This window comes from Doryrhamphus excisus, linkage group LG9, assembly GCF_037039965.1.
Source record: "Doryrhamphus excisus strain RoL-2023G ecotype Guam linkage group LG9, RoL_Dexc_Guam_v1.1, whole genome shotgun sequence".
Classification (NCBI taxonomy): Eukaryota; Metazoa; Chordata; class Actinopteri; order Syngnathiformes; family Syngnathidae; genus Doryrhamphus; species Doryrhamphus excisus.
The window spans coordinates 9,506,502-9,519,206 of NC_136365.1; the positions used below are offsets into that span (position 1 = coordinate 9,506,502).

At 42.0% G+C, this 12,705-nt stretch overlaps 2 protein-coding genes across 5 annotated transcripts in view; both read right to left on the bottom strand.

Moving 5' to 3' along the window:
• LOC131134202 (nucleosome-remodeling factor subunit BPTF-like) overlaps positions 1-3,327 on the bottom strand; it is a 28,568-nt gene extending 25,241 nt beyond the window's left edge. For all 4 annotated transcript variants that reach the window (XM_078793380.1, XM_058079251.2, XM_078793381.1 and 1 more), the window contains exons 1-2: positions 2,516-3,327; positions 639-1,461 (exon numbers count right to left, since the gene is read on the bottom strand). In XM_078793380.1, coding sequence (XP_078649506.1) covers positions 639-1,461; positions 2,516-3,089 — 1,397 coding nt within the window. In that variant the 5' untranslated portion in view covers positions 3,090-3,327. The remainder of the gene's footprint in view (positions 1-638; positions 1,462-2,515) is intronic.
• A 2,987-nt stretch (positions 3,328-6,314) lies between these two features.
• On the bottom strand, positions 6,315-10,407 carry LOC144899785 (uncharacterized). Its single transcript, XM_078793151.1, has 9 exons — positions 10,357-10,407; positions 10,222-10,266; positions 10,001-10,054; positions 9,783-9,842; positions 9,056-9,121; positions 8,953-8,979; positions 8,818-8,877; positions 8,674-8,739; positions 6,315-8,594 (listed from the first exon to the last, which is right to left on the bottom strand). The coding sequence occupies exons 1-9, from the start codon at positions 10,405-10,407 to the stop codon at positions 6,486-6,488; spliced, it is 2,538 nt and encodes an 845-aa protein (XP_078649277.1). The 3' UTR covers positions 6,315-6,485.
• Between the last annotated feature and the right edge of the window lie 2,298 nt (positions 10,408-12,705).

Here is a 12,705-nt window from a genome sequence, read left to right on the forward strand (position 1 = left end):
AAGCTGTCTGGTGGGCGGGATGTCATTATTGTAATTCACTGGCCTGAGGGTGAAGGGTGGGAATGAGCAACAGACGTCCAACTTTCTTTTTTGAACTGCTGCAAAGTGCGGCCAGCTTTCTAATACCGACATTTATTGAATACTTGCCCAAACACTGGAATATCATTCCGTCTTCGGGAGACGATGGAGTAGTTCCGGAAAGCACACGTTTTGTAATTACTATTAAACAACGCATGTTCTAAATATACAAAACTAATAATTCAGAATGTTCATCCATAGCTTCTTGAAGTAACCTGCTTTGGTCTCAAGTAGTTTGTTGTCTAAAGAGGTCCAACATAACATCATCTATGGGAAGTTTTACTATATATAAGTATATATAATAAGTATATAAATAAGTTGAACATATTTTATCCTGGGTTAGAAGGTAGATACGTCTCAATGGTTCCTTAGCAAAAATCAGGGTCTGGGCTGCATCATCACATTATTCTTTAAAGCCCAATCAACTGTTCCCTTATCCATACGATGGTGACTTTCTTCACATTTTTGACTTTCCTATTCCCTCCAACAAGTTCTTCCTCACTTCTTTATTGAACGTGTTTGTGTAATCCTGCTAAGAAGCAAACTGATGGTGGACTTACACAACAATGCGGCGATTCAAGAACCAGTATTTGCGGCGGTGTCTATCATAGCCGACTGGCAGCTGCCGAAGGAATGGTCTTGTCTTCTGTACCTCGGGGATGCAGTCAGCCACTCCGGGCACCTTGTGGGCCACGCACACCTCACACTGCCACTCGTCCTCTGGAACTTCCTGCAGCGGCGGCTTCACACACTCGAGGTGGTAAACAGCTGCACAAGTCTCACAGCACAGCAGGTCGCCAAGGCGGTGGCACACCCGGCAGTGGTCGTCATAGGCCACCACGCCTTCTGACATCAGCTCTTCCCTCGCGATGTTGGTCGCCAAGAACTGGTCCACTAGAAATTGAAGAACTTTAATTTTACTCTCCAACGGTTCAAAGGGGTAATCTTCCCCTTCCTGCAAAGGCAGAACATGCCGGTATTCCGCGTCACTCTCACAGTACGCCCTCAAAACCTCCGGCCAGGTCATACCGTCCACAAAATAGAGCGTTGAATTAACAGAATCCTTTACGTCAGCAGGCCCAAATGTGGTATTGGAAGTGTCCTCCTCTCTGAGAATAGCTTTGAGCAAGGAGATGTGAGTCTCCGCCAGCAGCATGCACTGCTCCTGGCTGGCCACCGCCGCACAGAAATCCTCAAAGCGGAAAGGGGACAGCCGCAGCACTGTGCCGAAGTTGCGGAGGACCTCGTAGACGGCGGACACGTTGAGAAGCTGTGAGGTAGGAACTGGGAGGTCCTCGGAGGACTTGGGAAGCTCCAAGGGGGGAATGTCTTTTGCCTCAAAGATGGGAGACTGTTGCTGTGCCACTTGACTCCTTCGCTTGCCTGCAGGAGTGAAAGGAACACAAGTGGTATCAGTTGAAATGTATGAAAAGCTGTCTGCAATACTCAAGTCAAAACATTTTTAAAATATCCTATATTGTGACTTTTTAATTATGTGACATTCTAACGGGAGAAACTCTTTTTTCAAAAAAGCGATTAGAGATAATATTGTGACATCATCTTGTTTGTGACATAAAAACAAAACAGAAACAATAAGTGAAAGAAAAAACTTAACTTATTTAGTTTTGAATTACGGTTAAAACAACAGAACTTAATTAGTTAACCCTAAGTTCACTATGTGTGTGACAGGTATATTCTGAAAGCGTGGCTATACTACTATGACTGTGAATGCACCATTTGGAGATGTTAGCATTTTCCCACCATAAGATATATTCTAAATAAAACTACTGTATTAGTTCAAGCAATATTCTAACACACATTATTATTTGGGTGATATTATATGGTTTAGATTTGACCAATTGATTAAAGCATGGCTAGTTGCTATGGTAACGTCACGCCACTGTGCCCCCACGTAATGAGTTGATGTTTGCAACAAGTGAGAAGGAGAAAAAGGCGCCTCTCTTCAAAACAAAGAGCTGTCAAACTACGTGCGGGAGCCAGGAAAGTTAGCATCGCTTTTAAGTTTAATAAGTCATACATATGATTAATAAAACAAAGATTTCTAGTGGTAGTAATCAGATATTGTGTATTAGGCTGGGTGAGTTATTTTAGAAATACTGAAATGCCGAATGAATGAAAAGTAAGAATCTTAACACTACAGTCTCTTTGCAGTTAAGACGAAAACAAAGATATTTTCAAAAAAAGGCAAGATGTAAGTTTTATTGACTACACTAACAACGAAAATGTGCTGATGTGACAAAAGTGGAGAAAAGCTGAAGCGTGGATGAGATCTTTGCAAAGCGGCGGCCAGCACAGCGAGCGAGCACACGGTAAACAAAGGCCCGTTTCTCCGTGCAAGCTCCATTTTGAACAATGCACCGAGCTTTGTGTTTGGAGCTAAATGTATACATAAAAACATTGGCAAAGCAAAGTGTACCTGGCGTGCTACCGAGCGAGCTGAGCTGGCTCATTGCACTACTCTCGGTGCAGTAGCTGGCATCATCATCATCTTGTTCTAGCTCCTCCAGATAGTCTGAGTCGTTCCCCAAGGCCTCTTCTTCTTCCTCAAGATCCGACGAAGGGTTATCGTTCAGGAGTTCGTCTTCCTCCGATCGGTAGCTCAAATTGTCGTCCTCCTCATCGCTGTTGTCGTCGTACACCACCTTGATCGGAGGCCGTCTCACTCCGCCTCTACTGCCGCGGCCGCCTCTCGACCCCCTGCCTCTTCCTCTGCCTCCCCTGCCCCGCGATGCCTCAGCGGCGGCGGCTCCAACTTTCTTGCGGCCCCGGGACAAATGAAAGTTCTCTCGGCCTGATATTTCCGCGTCCACCTCCGCAGAGCTGCTAGCACAAGCGCCGTCGCTGAAGCTGCGTCCGCGACCCCGTCCTCTGCCTCGTCCCCGTCCCCGCATCCCTCTGCCCCTTCCGCTCCGGGAGCCGCGGGCTGGACCGGGTGAGCCTTCCCGCATCGCTGCTGCCAGTTTGGGCGGCCTTCCTCGTCTCCCCCTCATTGTAGGAGAGCGCCTCTTCTGTTCCGCTTCAATCTCGGAGCCGCGAGAAGCCAGGCGCAGGGAAGAAAAAAACTACGAGGGAACACGCAGGCGGTTCATGCGAAAGTTCCCGAGAAATTCCCACCGGCCCAGGGTCTCCAATTTCAGGCGGAAAGCTCAAAGTGAATGGCCGGTGTCCCGCTCTGGGTCGCCAAACGACGCCATTTTTCTTCTCGGCTCTCCCTCTGTTGAAAACACAGAAGGCCTCAGAGGCGTCAAGATAACTGTCGAGCCCACTGACTGTACCGGAAGCATATCTTCTTGACCATCAAAGTAAAACACAAGTGTCGTGAAAACTATCATGAAAATGTATTATAAATACGCATACAATCTTGTCATTCCTACAAAAGCCAGAATTATACATATTGCATTACATTAATTAGTATTTTAATATTAGTGTTTTATTTTTAATGTCGAATTTAACGTACTTCTTGAGTGTGGCTGTTTGGGAAGTACTGTCAGTTTTAAATATTCAGCACTTAACACAGCAAAGCTCCAGTGTATGTTGAGTCACATGACACACAATTCTACAACGATTTGCATGCTAGGTGATAAAAACATTGATACACATGCAAAAACTCTATCCTTATAGTGATTTATTTGAGTTGTTTAATTGTTATGTGGTCGCCGCTTTGCTTGCAGATTGAGTATAACCACATATACTGAAATGACGCCATTGTAGTAGACGCGAGTGAGGCAGGAGAAAGTCGCACACAGGTTTCATATAGGTACCGGTGCAAGTTCACACAGAAGCTGGAAACACATTAACCAGGCGCGTATTGAATCGTTTTAGGGGTGCTTATTGCAGAAAGAAAGCGAATGCACATATTACCCTCAAGAACAATTACAGCCAATATGAGTAGCACGCATAGGTTTTAGTTTTTTTTACAGTGAAATATCTTTATGTGCTACCTTGAGCAATTCAATTGAGTTCGCTAAATATTTCAGGATGACAACACAAGCCAGCGTCATACAGTATTGAGGTGCAACTATTGCAGTAAAGGCCAGTAGAGGGCGCCAATGAACATGGAACTGTCAAAGATGAGGAAGAAGAGAATGTTGACATTTTGAAGTTTTTGATGTGCATCTATGAATGGCGCTAAATAATCGAGTTGAATAATGTTTCCCCAACAACACTTTCTCACAGCTCCTACACTAAATACCCAAATAGAATCAACGGAGCAATACAGCCTTTCCAAATAGATTTCCAAAAATTGTAACTTCCATCATTCATTCCAACACTACTACCTATCACACATTAAAACATTGTCCTATAGTGTCATATTTTGCAACTAGATATCACTGTTTAGCTCACGCATTAAGCGTATGGCGTATTATTTTACAGTGTAAAACTATTTCTCCACTAGATGTCCCAACATTCAACTTATCGAATGAAGACATTGTTTTGCAGTGTCATATTTTTGCCACTAGATGTCACTATATATCATTCATACGACACTAGTTATACCAGGGGTCTCAAACTCAATTTATCTGGGGGCCACTGGAGCTAGGGCCTGGGCAAGGCAGGTTTTCCAAAAAAAAAAACCGCATTTATTAAAAACAGAAAAATATACAAACTTTTTCAGTGCTTTGGTTCCGATTTTCTACATTAAAAGCTCTGATAAAACATTCCACTGTTCTCAAATATCTTAATTTTTATTTTTCTGCACAAAATAAGATGAACAAATCAAGAATAAAGAAAATCAATCAATCAGTAATAAATAAATATAGTAATAATAAAACAGCAAATAATAAAAACTTAAGAAACCACATATAGTTGGTGGGTAGACAAATTGTTTTTTTCAGATTAAAATGAACAAAGCATTATTAGAGCCCTGTAGACATGACAAAACACGACTATAGTCACATTTATACTCTGTTTATTTACAACATATTGCGCAACTGCAGGGTCTTGAGACACATGCTAACTCGCAAACTAGAGAGCTAGCGACCTAAACGGTAGCCTTCAAGTTATTTCCTTTAAACTTAAATAGCCAAAAACTTACCACTTCCACACGGATAGGTAGGATAACTAGTGACAGTTATTTAACCTTTAACATGAACATTAATCAAACGTAATAATTTTTTCTGGGTACATGAGACCATACAGCATCCATATCAAACTTGCGCGGGCCGCACTAACATTAAACTTTCATATCAAGGCGGGGGCCTCAAACTAGTGTCCTGCGGGCCACATTTGGCCCGCGGGCCGTGTGTTTGAGACCACTGAGTTATACGTTATCACATTTAAAACAGTGCTCACCAACCCTTTTGAGCTGAAGATCCTTGTTGTCCCCCACCCTCACCCCCCACACTATTCTGGTATATATGTATAACATTTTGTGTAGTCAGGTTTCCATATTTTGTATTATTGGTTGTTGACGTCAACATTTCAGCTTTTCACATTGGGGCTTGGGGCAGGTCAAGTTTCCTCAGGTTCTCAGCTCTTCCGAAGGTTGCCAACCAACATTTGATGTCTTCCTAGAGTAGTATATGACCATCTCTGGCTGCATCAGAGGCCTTCTTCCACAGCTTTCTCACCTGCCTTCTCTCTCTGGACAATTTTTGTTGGTCTTGCTGTCTGCTGGGTGTAGCTGGTGTTGCTTTATTGCTTTTCCTAATGTTCACTCCAAAGTGATTATGTCTCCCATCTTTTCCAGCGCTTTCTCTGCTGTGTCCACTTGTGGAAAATCATTTTATTCACGTATTGTTACATTGTTCATAAATAAGATGGTTGCTAAAGCATTTTTAAAAAATTACATATTGATTTTATTGGTAACATGGATAGTAAATGGACTTGTATAGTGCTTTTCTATACAAGTGTTAACACATTTACCTCTTGATGACACAGCATCAGGAGCAACTGGGGGTTCAGTACCCTGCCCAAGGATACTTCAACATGATCATGAGAGGATGGAGGATCGAACAGGGCGACAACTACTCTACCACCTGAGGTATGCCGCCCACTGATTATAACACTGATCAATACATTAAATACAAAAATCATTGTATTGTAACTGAATGATCACATACATTTTTAAATCACTGTTAGATCAAGCTCTGCTGAGTATTGCTTCCAATACAGACCAGGAGGAGATGAGGAGTAAATAACTAAAAATTTATTTTCAAAAAGCATACACATAATGCAGAAAAGTGTATGGATACATTCTGCAACAAAATGAGGACTAGAGTGCACACACACACACATAAACACACACGCATGCACACACACAAACACACATCCGTTGACATTATGATTCCCAAATTAACATTCAAAGTAAAAAAGATCTTACAGTCCACCGATTATGTTGTGACAGCTTATTCAATAGAGTTGAAGTTAATGTGGGAGAGGTGAGGTCATCTTCTCCGCAGGCGTAACTCCATGTCATCTTCATCTGGTACCATCAGGTGGTCCACTGAGTAGTGGGCGTCATCGCCGATGTCCTGGAAGAAATACTCGTCACTCTCACAGCTCTCTGCTCCATTCTCACAGTCTGTGCCTTTATTTTGATGCACATCGCTGCTTTTGTGATCGGTCCTGTCGCTGGATTCACTGCTTTCCTGACTGGTGTGGTCACTGGACTTACTGGTTTCACCGCTTTCATGACTGGTGCTGTCATTGGTTTCACTGCTTTCATGGCTGGATTCACTGCTTTCCTGACTGGTGTGGTCACTGGACTGACTGGATTCGTTGCTTTCATGACTGGTGCTGTCACTGGTTTTAGTGGTTCCACCGTTGTTATAGCTGGTGGTGTAGATGGTTTTATGACTGGTAATGTCACTGGTCATAACAATTCCACTCTTTTCATAAGCGGTGGTGTCACTGGATTCACTGCTTTCATGACTCATGGTGCCACTGGATTCACTGCTTTCATGGCTGGTGGATTCATTGGATTCACTGGATTCGCTGCTTTCATGGCTGGTGGATTCACTGGATTCACTGGATTCACTGCTTTCATGGCTGGTGGATTCACTGGATTCACTGCTTTCATGGCTGGTGGATTCACTGGATTCACTGCTTTCATGGCTGGTGGATTCACTGGATTCACTGCTTTCATGGCTGGTGGCATCCTTGGATTCAGTGCTTTCATGGCTGGCGGTGCCGCTGGATTTAGTGCTTATATGCCCGAGAGTGTCACTGGTCTCAGTGATTTCAATTTTTTCCAAACCGGTGTCAGTGGAGTCCGTGGATTCATTGCTTTCATGGCTGGTGGTGTCGCTGGATTCAGTGCTTTCTTGACTGGTGGTATCACTGGATTCAGTGCTTACATGACTGGTGGTATCACTGGATTCAGTACTTTCTTGACGGGTGGTATCACTGGTTTCAGTGCTTACATGCCCAGTGATGTCACTGGCCTTAAAGATTCCACTGCTTTTATGACTTGTAGTGTCGATGGATTCAGTGCTTTCATTACTGGTGGTGTCGCTGGATTCAGTGCTTTCATTACTGGTGGTGTCGCTGGATTCAGTGCTTTCATTACTGGTGGTGTCGCTGGATTCAGTGCTTACATCCCCAGTGATGTCGCTGGCCTTAGCGGTTCCACTTTTTTCACGGATGGTGTCGTCGCTATATTGACTGCTTTCTTGACTGTGACTGGTTTCACTGCTTTCATGACTGATGATGTCACTGGGATTTGTGGTTCCGCTGTTTTCGTGGCTAATGGTGTCGCTGGATTCACTGCTTTCTTGACTGGTGCTGCCGCTGGCCTTACCAGTGTCACTGGTGGGCATGGTGGTCACACCGGTTTCTTCACTGCTGCTGTCACTGTTGTCAACTACATCATTGATCAGTGCGCTTTTGATGCGATAGCTGATTACTTGGGCCTTAACTGTCTTGTATATATCACTAAGGGGGGTGTTGCTGACCTTACTGGTGGTCTCATCACCGGCACTCTCACCACTGATGTCCGCTTCGCTGCTCTCGTGGCTTGTGCTATCGTGAGTTTCACTGCTGATTTCGTCAGTGGCCTTACTGGCCTCACTGCTTTCACTGCTGGTTCTGCGACTCCCCTTACTGGTCTGACTGCTGTCATTCTCGTTGCTCACCAATGTGGTCATGACAGCATGAATGTCGGCACTGGTTTGACTGGAGTCACGGCTGTCGCTGTTGGCACTTTCATTGGTTTGATTGCTATCACTACCCTCATTTGCGTCACTGCTGGTGGTCTCATCGGGCTCAGTGCTTTCGCTGCTTGTGCTGTCCTCAGTCTGACTGCTTTCATGGCTGGTGCTCTCACCGCCATCAGTCCTATCACTCTCTCCTGCGCTCTGGATGGAATGGCTTCGGTAACTGGCCTCGTTGCTCTCACTGCTGGTGCTATCATTGTCATGGCTTTCAACAGCTGTGTGGCTGCTTGTGTCTGCTTCCTCGCTGGTGTTGTCGCTGATGTCGGCAGGGGGCTCACTATGCTCATCTGATTGGCGTGCATCTTGGTGCACATGACTGACATAACTTGGATCCCAACCCTGAAGCAAAGAGAAAATGAGCCGTGGATGTTAAATAGAGCCATTACAGTATGTTGTTTGCGTGTGTTAAGTAAATCACCTGCTGGTAGTGGTACTGTTGGAGGTAATATTGATAGTGTGGATCATATGAACCTCCGGTGTGAGCCTGAAAGAAAACAGACGTGAAGTAATTTTATTACCGTTGTGTGGGGGAAAAAGTACAAAATTAGTAGAGAAAAATCACCTGTTGTTGGTATTGCTGGATGTAATGTTGGTAGGAATAGGGATCATACGACCCTCCAGTCTGAGACAATGGGAGAGACGTTTAGTGATACTCAACATTATTACTGGTTACCTGAAGTAGTGTCCAAATACTCACTTGCTGTTGTTGATTTTCTTCAGAGCTCTAAAACACAAAAAAGTGTTAAAAACATCAATATGATGCCACTGGCAGCAGAAATAAAAAATGTGTCGAGAATCACCTCTTGCTGGTTCTGGGGGTTGTAATGTTGATAGTATTGTGGATCATATGATCCGCCAGTCTGAGCCTGAAAAATACAGTTAACAGACATTTAATGCGACTTTGCTACACATCTTAAAATCTTAAAATGCACCTCAGCTATCGCTCAGGTCAGGTACAACAGTAGGAGCTGTAGGTTTGTTCACTTTGTTAGTGTTGCTAATGTTTGTCTTCTGCTGTCCCACTCCTTAATTTTGCCTTGTTTTATGCCATATACTGTATTTTCCGGACTATAAGTCAAATTTTTTTTTCATAGGTAGGCTGTTCCTGCGACTTATAAATGAAAAAAAATGTTTATGTTTATGTTACATGAACACTGGTTCTTTGCATGTTTATTTTTTGTGTAGCTGAATAACCATTGTGTTAGTATATCTTACATCTATTCAGCCTGTTCTCTATTATTTTATTGTTAGAACTTGCCTTCCAAGAGGACGTAATGTCTGTTTTGGTCAAGTAGTTTGTAAAATAAATTACCCGCAAAAAATGCGACTTATACTCCAGTGCGGATTATGTATGTTTTTTCCTACCTAATTATGCATTTTTGGCATTGTGCGACTTATACTCCGGAGTGACTTATAGTCCAGAAAATATGGTATATATCTGCAGTAAAGTTAAATATGCATTCAAAATAGTAACATATATATATATAGTCATATATAGTCAAAATAGTCATATGTCAATTAAATCACCTGTTGTTGGTAATGGTGGTTGTAATGTTGATAGGATTGAGGATCATATGAATTTCCAGTCTGAACATGAGAAAGAGAATGAACAAAGAGAGAGAGAGACACATTTAATGAAAGAGTTCAACATCAACATCATTACTGGAGCTTTGTTGCTGTCAGCTATAGATCTGCCTGCTAGAATGCAGTGTGCGCAAACAAATCATAAGTGTGGAGTAAATTACCTGGTGGTTGTAATGTTGATAGGGCTGTGGATTATATGAACCTCCAGTCTGAGCCTGACAGACATCAACATCAACATCATTAGTGGTACGTTCATTTAATGGTGATTGCTGTCAGCTATAGACGTGGCTACAAGAATGCAGGGTGCAGGCAACAGTATGTAATCAGGACGCCAGTAGTCAAACGACATGTGGTCTGGAGTTTAAACAAGAAATGCACTCACCGATTCGCTTGATTCACTCGACTCAGCGACATCGTTAAAATAAATCTGCACATACAAAAAAAGAAATTATTAAAATCTATAACGTTAGTTCCATCTTTCACAACCCATGCATTTAACAACAAAATTTGTACTTACGGATTTGGTAAAAACTGCCCCAATCAGGCAAAACGTTATGATAATCTTCATTCTGTAATGCAAATATGTAATTCCAATTACTACGGTCCTGCATTCAATCAGTGGACAAAAGTATAAAGTTATATCACACTACAATTTTAGCCTAAGTAAGGCTAAATACAGTACATCAATTCGGCCATTTAGCATATCTTACATAAAGTCACGACTATAACTTGGACTTTTCTTGTGGGAGCTACTTTTACAAAATGAAAATAGCAAAGAGTTACTCATTTATATAGCTTATTTCAAACCAAACAAACCGATATGCTTGTTATGCCAATTAATATTATGCCAAACTCAACATTAAGCAATACATTCCATTTCTTGGTCATCACTAATAAGTTATTGCTTTTCTATATCCAGGAATTACTTAAATAAATAAATAAATTGTGCGATTCACTCAAATTCTTCTCTCCGCTTTATATACTGATTTGTATTTGTTGTGAACCAAATATTCCTATTTTATGACTTTTCCTTAACACTGCACAAGCTACAAAGTTAGCTACTGAAGTGTGCATCACTGTTGATGATGGATACAGGTGTGTATGTATAAAAAGAAAGTGGATGTGGGTTTAAAAAAAAAAAATCAGTGTACTGGCCTTTAAATAGTTAAAATCCCCCAAATATAATTAGTATTTATTATGTAAATGACACACTGTTTTATAATTTGAAATGGAAAAATATGAATATATAATATATTTTTGGGTAAAAATAAGCAAAATAATCAAAGAAAAGAAAATATCAAAATGTTTTTAAGCATTTATGCAAGAAAAAAGGCTGTTGAGTTTTGTATAAAAAAAAAACAAGTTAAAAAAAAATTATGATGTACATTTTGCTGCTAAAAGAAGTTAAGAAGCTTACCTGGTTAGAAGCGTCCAACGCTTGATGAATGAAATCTTCTTATCTTCTTGATTCAGAAGCAGAGTGAGAACCTGTCAAAGGCTTCCAGCTTATATATGAGAGAAAAGCAGGAGAACCCGACACCTATTTTTGGCTGCAGTCTGGTGGTTGGGGACAGATTTGAAGTAGGAAACCCCAACGACTACTGTATATATGCAACCCAAATTATGTTTTGGTTACATCACTTCCTTCCGGATTTCTCCGCTGTGGACACGCCAATGTGTATTTGTGCCAGAGAGTAAGCTCAAAACACATTCTGGCGGGATGGTGATGGTTGCACACGCACACCACAAACACACACGCACAACTTTGAAACTGAATCCAAACCCAGCACTCCAAACTAAGTGTCATCACGAGTATGAATGCACACAATTAGTCACACAAGGAGAGCAGTTTCCCTGTTCCAAATGTGTTAGGATAGGTAGGATAGATACGTAGATGCACACCTAAATTCCATCCACACGCTAACCCCTCTCCCTTGTCATAAGTGAAATATAGATGACCAAACTATAGGGTTTGTGGTGCCTTGCTCGCCCACTCACAGAGGAAACGCGACACAGACGAGGTTATGCTTGTTTCCTGTGAATTTACATTTTTAACACTTTACCAATGACTTCTATAAAAGATGAAGTCCAGCAGACAGGAATGTAGGTTTGGTAACGCCTCTGAAGTGGAAATAATACAGTATATCATTTTATCACACATTCACGTCAGGCAATATGTACACTATTATTGTGTATTTTATGTTATCTACATGATGTACTATGTATCCATGTTGTTCTAATTTCAAAACTAAAATTCCGATAGGAAATAGTGTAAAGTGAATTCATTAACAGTACAGTGTAGCATCATTAATCCTTTCCAGAAGGTCCGACTCTAACTGAATAGGCACTAATAAATGTTTCCATAACAACTCATGTAAAACCAATTAATCTGTTCCAGAATGCCAAAATTGTTAACACAAATTTAAATACTATTGATTCATTTTCTACCGCTTATCCACATGAGGGTCCCGGGTATGCTGGAGCCTATCCCAGCTGTCTTCGGCTGAGAGGTGGGGTACACCCTGGACTGGTCACCAGCCAATCACAGGGCACATATAGACAAACAACCATTCACACTCACATTCATACCTATGGACAATTTGGAGTCGCCAATTAACCTAGCATGTTTTTGGAATGTGGGAGGAAACCGGAGTACCCGGAGAAAACCCACGCATGCACGGGGAGAACATGCAAACTCCACACAGAGATGGCCGATGGTGGAATTGAACTCGGGTCTCCTAGCTGTGAGGCCTTTGCGCTAATCACTCGTCCGCGGTTCATCCGTTAACACGGATTTATAGTGTTAAAATGATATTTTTACAATTGAAATATATTTATATGCATATAAATGATGCATGAAAGGGGT